The following is a 9,520-nucleotide window of genomic DNA, read 5'->3' as shown; positions in this document are numbered from 1 at the left end:
AACTTTCCTCTTGCAGACACATTTTCTGGATTGGAACAAATCTTTTTATACCATCACTCCTCATTTTTCACTGCATATTCCACTGACAGAAAAATCGCTGAGCCTGACTTCACGTGATCTGCAATACCATGACCATTTTTTTCCTTGTAGCATGAGCCCCAACTGCATAGGTAATATTTTGTTGACTATAATTAAACCCAGACATTATTTTGCACTAAACTCAGACACTATTTGGAAGATTCCTCCACTAATTGTTACATGCACTGTACCCTGCCACTCTGGAGACTTTTCCAGTTTCTTAATTGTAACTCAGTTTGGCATGCTGCTTGTCAAGTTGTAATTTTCTTTTTGGCTCCTTATTTCAGAACTCCTTCCTTCTTTACTTTATGTCACATTTACTATGACTGACTACATTTTTTTTTCTTTAAGCAATTCAGTATTGTTTCAGATTAGCATATGCAATTGCTAAATGTGTTTAAATCCAAGGCAAGCATTTCTGCACAGAGTTTTTCACATCTTTCAGCAAATGCTTCAGCATTGATTTTTGTTTATGTGAAGACATTCTCCTGATTATGAATCCTGTTTTACCTGTTTGATTACTTTCTGTTGATTACTCGCCCAAGCCAGATGTGTAAACATCACGAGCTACATCCCAGCAATTTATGCGAGATCCCCGCTGACAACAATGTCAGGTTAGGATACACCAATTGATCAGGATCTGACCCACTCACACATGACTCACAATGTCAAATAATATGGTACGTTGTCGTGCAGTTTGTGTTTCATACCTAAATGATGAGCACCTCAAGACACTGAAAACATAAGGTTATTTTTCTTAAAAACAAACCCCTAGAAGGATCATTCCATTTCACCTCCTCTTTTCAAAATGAAAAAAAATACTTCAGGAGCTTAGTCAGAATGCCAAAATAAACTCTTTTTGAGTCAAGTATGTCAAATCCACCTGCTTCAGCAATGTCTGCAGTCCACCCAGGGCCACAGTGCATGGTAACCTGGACTCTACTGAGACGGCTTAAATGTCTTCATTGCAACACAAGGCTGATCTTACTACTTACAAGACCAGTAGCTGAAGCAAGAGGCAAGAAAACTTGAATGTTGCTGGTTGCACAGACAAGTAATTCAGAAGAAGTAAGCCGTTCGTGCTCCCTCCTGCCTTGGCCATACTGCTTCACCATGCTGTTCTGTTTCCTAACCATGACCTCAGGGGTATTCAGCTTTTATTAAGTAGCGTATTCCTCAAAAGTGGCAACATGGAGCTCTGCACCGAGAACTGACACCTTGTGATGAAAAAACTTTTCAAGTTTTTAGATTTTAAGTTATTGTGACCAGACTGCTCCCAAGCAGACTGCAGAAGCTGGGAGAGGTGGGAAGCCCATGAACAGCCCCTTGCTCCAAGCACACGTATGATGGTGCCAGCTGGAAAACATCATCCAGCCTCATCTGAACTGACAGCTCCACAGGCAACTGGCAATTCCTCCCTTTCCTTCCCAGAAATTAAACTTCTGGCTCAACAATTTGCTCCTCACAAGAGCAGAATTATCCCTTGTGACTGTAACCCGCACTCATCCATGGCGGCAAAGGACATCTGAGGTCACCAGTGCCCTCATCTCAGAAATCACAGCTAGGGAACAGAAAAGGTCCAAGAACACAATGACAGCATTCACAGATGAAGGAAAAAATGCCACGTTCTGAAAGAAGCCCAGGTGACATTTCTAGACCTAAACTATGGCATTGCTAACAAGCAATGCTACAAATGTTGACCTTCAGTGATAAATGAGAAGAATTCAGAAATTAATATCTAGGATTTTGTGCATTTTTGGAAGTCTCAACAGTCCTTTGCATGAGCCTATACCCAGAGGACACATTGCTGCTGAAGCATAGCAGCAACACAGAACCGTGCTTGCAGCACATTCACTCATTTTCTATACAGTTCCTCCTGCTAGGCTTGAAGGCATCACTGTCTACCTCGCCTTAGTTTCTCCAGTCTGCCTGCAGTCCCCTCCTGGTTTAATTTTCCTTAAGCTTGGCATTTAGCAGCTGCCAATATTTGTCTGCTGAGAGCATGAAATTGTCTAACAGGATGGCTCTCCTAAGAAGGACAGGGTTTCCTGAAGGTTTCACTGAATTCATTTTGAAGTTTAGCTTTTGTCTTGAAAAATGCTGTTTGGAACTGAGACCTACAATCTTTTTTAACAAGCGTGTCCCAAAGACAACAGCACACACATTTGTAAAGCTGTGCAGATTTCTCTAACACAATGGAGATCTATATATTATTATACAGAAGTAGTTAGACGTCAGAAGGCACAAGTGAATAATTCTCCTGACAAGCTTTCAAACTCTGCATCCAACTCACACAAATTAAAGATAATTAATAATTTAACTTGGCTGCCAAAAATGCAAATTATAATCCCTGTATAGCCTGCTCCACTTTAAATTATCAAAGGTTTAGGTACATGCTTATTTTTGAGATCCTCTTTCCAGGTGCTGCAGTTTTTTACTTTATAAACTATCTATCTGCTCTCCAGTAACCTCTGGAATATGTTCACTAGAATGGAAGGTCATGCTGGATAGTAGGTGGATTTGTGTAAGTACTCTGCACTTTTATATCTTGACATTTAAATAGTTTTCCAGCATGTGCTTCACTTCAGAAAGCCTCTCATATGCTGAACCACACTGTGACATCTTGTGCATACATGATGTTGTATAAAATACAATGACTGTGATAATGAAATATTTCAGACTGTTCACTTTACTTACTTTTCACATAGACATTAAATGTTACAGAGGAGCTGGCATCAGAATTGGACACAAAAAATGTATAAATGCCTCCTTCTGTTCCTTTTAATCGGGTAAGATGAAGTTCACTTCTGTAACTGTAAAGAAAAAAACTAAGCATTACTGATGCTCACAACTTGCGGTGAACAATGAATTGCTGTACAAAAGCTAAGGAGTGAATTGTTAGCATGCTGTCTTCTTCTGCTGACACTCTTATCTTGCATTACAACTGCCTTTGCACTACAGTATCCAAAAGTTTTGCCACTTCTAACACCCAGATGCATGCCTGGTGCTCAGCACCAGGCTCGGACCCCGTGCATGCACCACCGCCTGCTCTTTTTCTTGCTGAGGAGGGAACCCAGATACACAACCCAGGTCACACGTGCTAGGGGCTACACTAGATTTTTGGAGGACCAGGGCTCAGGAGAGAACAGTGCACAGCAGAAATTAAAAGCACAAACTTCTGTCCAGAGCACTGGGCTCCGCTGTGGTGGTGAAGAGTCTCTGCACGCAAACAGCTTTACATTCTTATTTTTGCTTATTGGGCAGGAATAGCATCTTGTAGGTGAGTCGTGAGTTTGCAGCCCACTGGGTCTCAGATGGTGTGGTTAGCTCAATGCTATTCCAAATCTAGGTTGCAGACTTTGCACCAGATACTGTGGTAAGCCACATGGACTACAAGATCTTTTATAATCACAATTTTCTCACCATCTCCACTTTCACCTTTCCAGAGCAGACTCTAGTTTGCTGTTCCAAAGTGAAATCAACAGCACTTACAGTCATTCATATTACCTGTTATTGCCCACAGTCTTGAACTTGACGTAATGATCTGATGAATTCTGTAATGTTTCGTTCATGTACATCCAGACTTCTTCCTTCGGTTTTGGATATGCCTCATATTCAACTGTTAAATTTCCATTTTGTCCTGCGTTTATATCTATTGTAGTATTCATTGTTGCAAGCAAACGGACAAATCCTTTAGCTGATGGCCATAAGAGGAGAAGAAAAACAATTTCAGGGCCATTTAGAAGATTGTCAGTACTCTTAACGACACTTAAGACTACATCAAGATCTAGTGATCAAACATCCAACTGTGAAACAGGAAACTTTATCTACAAAGCAGAACTTGAACCCTTACCTGCCAAAACCAAGGCCACTAGCTTTATATAGCAATGGGGCACAGGTCTTAAAGCAGCCTTGAGTGCCTTAACAGAAATAATTCCATCTTCTGGTGATAAATACCCTCCACTTGCTTTTGGAAAAATGCAAGCATGTGCTTGCTTCTACTCACGTATGTACATTTTTCCAAAACTCAGAGTTGTTAAATGTTTGGTACAAAAGAAACACTATGAAAAAAAGCAAGATAAATTGATCATTTATGACAGTATACTAGAATATTTAAGGTTTCTTTGTCAAGTGTAATTAAGAACGACATTACAAATTAAGTTATTAAAACCTGTAATTAGGAAAAAATGTGCTAAGTCCACAGGCCTGGATACCAATTGTCTTAAACTACGGTACTTCTGTTCATCTCCTGCTGGGTCTTAATCTTTTATGTGGCAGATACCATTTATCGTGCAGTCCATTCCAAAATATCATATGGAGCAGCATTCTTACTGCCATGGTTTTAATTTTATTAATAAACTCATCAGCCTCAGGATTATTCACTTTGAAAAGACAAATTTTTCAGTCCTATTACACAAATTCATAAGGGAATTATCAGTTTGACAGGCAGATTGCAACTACAAGGAAACACATTTACTGAAGGAGTTTAAATTTAGACCAAAAGTCAGTCTCGGACCCCTGCTTCTTCCCACTAGTAATCAAACTGCTGTGGCCAGCTGGGCACCTGAGCTCAAGAAAACTGAAGCCAGGACGGATTGGTGAAAGCATCTGGAGTTGCCAGAGCACTTGACAGCTGCTTCGGAGAAGAAAGGATGAAGTAAACGCACAGAAGGCAGGTATGCTTTAAAATGCTCTCCATCATTATAAAAGATTAAAAGATTTTAAATCTGGAAACTGAAGATTTTTAGTTCCTTTACAGAGCTTTTTTCTATTTTCTGTATAAACACAGGATCCCTATGCAACCTAGATTCAAAACCGTACCCAAGCGCCTGCAAATAAAATTTTACAATTGTGCTATCAGTCCCTGAAAGACAGTTCTAGAAACTGTTTACAGCTAGATAAATTCACTGTTAAAAAAAGTCATTAGGAAATTTACCAAAAATATCCATTATTTCTTGTAAACCTTTTGGCTAATGTTAAAGTCACAGCAATTCAGGATCTGACCCAATCCCAGGATCTCTCTAGTACGTGCTATACACCACTTCCCAGGTCCCTGGGAGCTGGCATAGTTCAGGTAAATATAGTCAGTTTGACAATGAATGGTGAAAGGCACCCAGAAGACAGAGTTTATTTTTATTTTAAGTTAAATTTGAGAGGGTGGAGAGAGAAAAGTATTTTGAAAAGGAAGGATTCCAGCTTTTCTATGCATTTTTTATTAAAAGTTTGCATGTTGCTAAATATAAACTTCTTTATTTTCTACTTTTTATAATGCCATGCTTTAGTTTAGTCCCCAGACCTTCCTAAGTCAATTCTTTTTGAAGCCACATTTGCATATGTAGAATATGTAGTTAAGAACTTCCCTCCTCTTAGAATAAAAGCTTTCATATTGTCCCCCTTGGGGAAAAGATTTTCTTTCATACTTCACACTGTTTCACTCTTACATACGAATTTAGTCTCTCCTGTAAAAAAATGTGGAAAATGTCCCCGTGGTTATGAGCCCTACCCTCTCGAACGGCGGAGCAAATTTAACCTCTGCCTCTCTTCTGAAGATCTGACCTGCATAGATCAAACACTCCTGTTTTCTTTAAGTTAACAGGGAAAGCAAAACAAGGAATGTTGCAGGAGTATCTGTGCAACAAAAAAACAGATTTGAAAAGGAAAAAGGATGCCAGGCTACACTTCCCTCAGTCATTACACCCTTGAACAGTGAGGAACTGAAACGGTTGTAGCCAACTACACAGACTTCTTCAGAATGATCTCATTAACTATACCAACATGCCCTTAATTGTCCTTAATTTATCAAATTAGCAGGTTTCGGCAGCTTTAAAATTCAAGAGGTGCTGTATGTCACCCAAGTTAATACACAGCAGACTCTAAACGCGTCTGTTATGAAACAAGAGGAGGGAGGGTGTTCACTCACTGTTAAGGGACATGATCCAAAACCTGTGTAAGTGATGGATAGTGGGTTTACCACGGGGGTGAACTCTGGAACAATTTCATACTGTTTACGCACACTGCAATGTTCCTCATGGCATTATTTTAAATAGAGGTACATATATAGCTTCTATGTAAAAAACACTGACATGGTAATGTCCGTGAAATTTCCCATGCTTGGGAGGCAGCTATTAAAGATATGCTTTGTGCTTTGTGCTGCCAAATTACTTAAGCACAGGGACAGTACCAGGCAAAGGTAAATTACTTGCTTCGTTAAGAGCGGATTAAATTTAAAATTAAACCAGGAAGGATGAGACAAAACAGAGAGATGGAAGCAGTGCTGGGTGGCTGTTCTAATATCACATTCCAGTAACATGCAAAGGGTTATAGAAAGTAAAGTAGTCATACACACCACAACACTTCCTGAGCCATCCCATATGGTAACAGTCAGCAACAAACTCTTAATAAAGCGACTTTACTCACTGAGGTTTGGGGGGAAGGAGAGAGAAGGAAGAGAAGGCTCCCCAGTATTCTCACTTTCCACCTCCTTCTCCTAGAAATGTTAAGATTTCTACAAGAACTACTTACCTAGTGCTTTCAAGGTTACTGTGGCATTGGTTTTTCCGAAAGGGTTTTCTGCTTGGCATGTGAATTCTCCAGAATCATTAACTCCCACTGAACGGATGTTCAATGTTAATTTCCTTTCATATCCATAATCACCCAAATTTCTGCTTTTGCTTGTAACAATCTGTCGGTGAAAAACAATTAACATCTAAAACACTGTGTATGCAGCATCTTTCCTAGATAAATTAAAAATAGAAGTAATTATAACTTTGCTATATTAATATTCATAACTTTAAACTGGAATAATAAGCCAGCAAGACAAACCTGTCACTAGAATCTCTCCATGCAAAACAAGTGTGTGATCAGCTGTCTTTGGGAGATAATGTCCTTTCCCAAGTCCTATCCCCTCCCCTTATTCTTTATTTTTTTTCCTCCTCAAGCTCCACTGTAAGGCAAGAATGTGTGTGCGCACGTATGAGTTCACCTGCCTCAGGAGAACCAAATGGAAGAGACCAGCCCGAGCCACAAAGCTGAAACTCTGCTTTCTTCAAATATTTCAATCATATGGAAAAAAGGATGTTAGGGCCAAGGTCAGACCCAGCTCGCTCTGGCTAAATTTCTAATGCTGATGAAGGTGAGGAACTGACAGAAGGTTTTATTTGCACTAACAACATTTCTAGCTGTGGGATTTGATGCAAAATGACCACTGGGTCTTGACTTTCCTAAAGCTCATAAGCTGCAGTTCTTGTAAAAATTAGTTGCAACTCTGAAGTGTGGTTCACTGCTGAAGGGGTGCCTAAAAATCACTGAACTCTCTTAATGGTTGCAACGCTTCCCAGTGAATGAAAAGAGACAGTTTAAGGTGCTGGAGCTTTATTTTCAACTGGGTTGCTCTATGCCCCGAGTCGGCGGCATCTCCTCATTGCAGACATACTGCAGCAAGACCTGCTGGCAGCAGGCTCTACAGGGCAACCTTCCTCTGGTACCTTCTCTGATTCTTGCTCCACAGCAATCCAGATTTATTAATCTTAAAGGCAACTGGAAACTTCATTCTCTTCTCAAAGTATTAAGTATATCATGACTCTATGCCTATGTATGTATAGAAAAAATAAATGCTTTTAGGCATGGACTTTAGTTTCTGTGAGACTGATTGGTGTGGTTGGGAAGACTGATAAATTTACATTGATTAATCCAAATGCAGACCTGGACTTCTTATGATTTTATAGTAGAATGATTTCAATTCGTGGAGGTTCCAAGAGCTTCTAGATCAATTTAATCTTCTCAACACAATTTTGGTTTCTCCTGAGCTGTAATAATCACAAATAAAAGTTTGCTTTGTATGGATGTGCTTGCTAATTGTCTAATTTTCAAAAGTGGTGATAAATTCAGTGATACAAGGAAAAAGTGTTTTGTTTTTTTTTCCTCTGATCTATTCAGGACAAAATATAATTCTGCATCTATTTAAACATGAATTTTATGAACTCGGTTTCAGTGCAAAATTTAATTTAATAGTTAATATTTAAAGGATAGCATCCCTTGCTAATTACCATAAAGGACAGAAAGGTCAAACTTATTCAGTCAAAAATATTTTCCTTGTGGCTTTTACTGATAAAATGAAAAGTGATAAAGAACAAAAACTTAAGGGAAGGTCCCGATTTCATCACACTGTAACAAAGGAAAGGCAGGGGAATGAAAGATTAAATGAAGTTCTCAGATGTGGGACTTGCATTTGACCTTGGCACAGGACCAAAAGCCCCATCTGCATGTCCCACATTGCCTTCAGGTCATTTAGACCTCCTCAACCCTCAGAGCTAAAAGGTGGGATTTCTGGAGCAGTGAGCATTTAGTGAGAGCAGCTCTGCCAGAGCCAGGGGATTAGCTAAACATGTCATGAGCTAAACATGGCATGCCCAGCCCCAGGGGATGGGCCTCCCGTTCACTATCTGCCCGAGGAGATGTGATTTATCCAAACATCACAGCACCACAGAAGCCTTTTTTACCCTACACACGTGGACTGTGAATTACATATTCTGGTCACTAACATCAGCAGTAAAAGACCAGCCAATTAACATGGCAGCATATACAGCAGGAGTTACTAACAAGTCTTCACAAGGGCTTTTACTTAATTTAAATTTCAGGGTATACCCGGAAGACCAAGAAGTGTCCGTAGAAACCACCCAGTGCCTGCTGCTCATTTCAAAAGCAGATCTGGCAGCATGCTGGCTGACCAGGGGAGGGGATCTCTCTGCCCCTTGTCTGCAGAATAGCCGCGCTGCCAGTAATGAACTCTCTTGGAGCACTTAGCCTGCCAACAATTTAATTTGGTGATGCCAGGCAGTAACTTCACTCCAGAGAGAAGCCAGTTCACTGGTTCATTTTTCAGAACCTTCTCAGTTAGTGAGGCACACCATGTAATTTAAATGAATTAATCATTCCTGCAAATGCTTACTACTATTCCTGTCACATACAATTCCCATGCTAATTAGCAGGTATTTTACTGTTAATGATAACGACTAGAATATGTAATTTGCAGTCCATGTGTTGATATATTTGCAGCTCCCATTGATTGCAATGTGATGTGTAGGCACTCCGTGCTTCAGTATTTAAGCAGCCCAACAGAGGTCACCTAAACTTCACATTGAAGAGCCTAACTTTAATTTCTGTTTTGGAAGAGAAGCCCATGCAGATGCTTTTCCTTTCAGCTGTCCGCATGGGCACAGGGCAGTTGTTGCTGGCTCCTCACCAGTTTGTGGGATGTGGGACCTTTGGAAATGCAGCAAATCCAAACCAATATCAAGTGTCCAAAACAAGCGCATGAATGTCTACAGAGAATTTGTGTCCTGCGCTGAGGTATACATGATACAATTAAACGAACTCACCCCACTTTTGTGAGAAATCCAACTAGCTTGTACGCTGCTATCCACATCTGTGATTATGCATGTAA

At 40.1% G+C, this 9,520-nt stretch overlaps 1 protein-coding gene across 1 annotated transcript; it reads right to left on the bottom strand.

Moving 5' to 3' along the window:
* Positions 1-1,580: 1,580 nt before the first annotated feature.
* LOC104531034 (mast/stem cell growth factor receptor Kit-like) lies at positions 1,581-9,512 on the bottom strand (the record flags this gene model as incomplete). The annotated part of the gene is made up of 5 exons (XM_010175804.2): positions 1,581-1,639; positions 2,776-2,891; positions 3,586-3,775; positions 6,601-6,760; positions 9,456-9,512. Coding segments are annotated over 5 exons (582 nt in total), but the record flags the coding sequence as incomplete, so codon positions are not given.
* Positions 9,513-9,520: the final 8 nt, after the last annotated feature.

The sequence above is a fragment of the Antrostomus carolinensis genome, unplaced genomic scaffold, assembly GCF_000700745.2.
Source record: "Antrostomus carolinensis isolate BGI_N321 unplaced genomic scaffold, ASM70074v2 scaffold14299, whole genome shotgun sequence".
In the NCBI taxonomy this organism is placed as follows: domain Eukaryota; kingdom Metazoa; phylum Chordata; class Aves; order Caprimulgiformes; family Caprimulgidae; genus Antrostomus; species Antrostomus carolinensis.
This window is presented reverse-complemented; position numbering and strand designations above follow the sequence as displayed.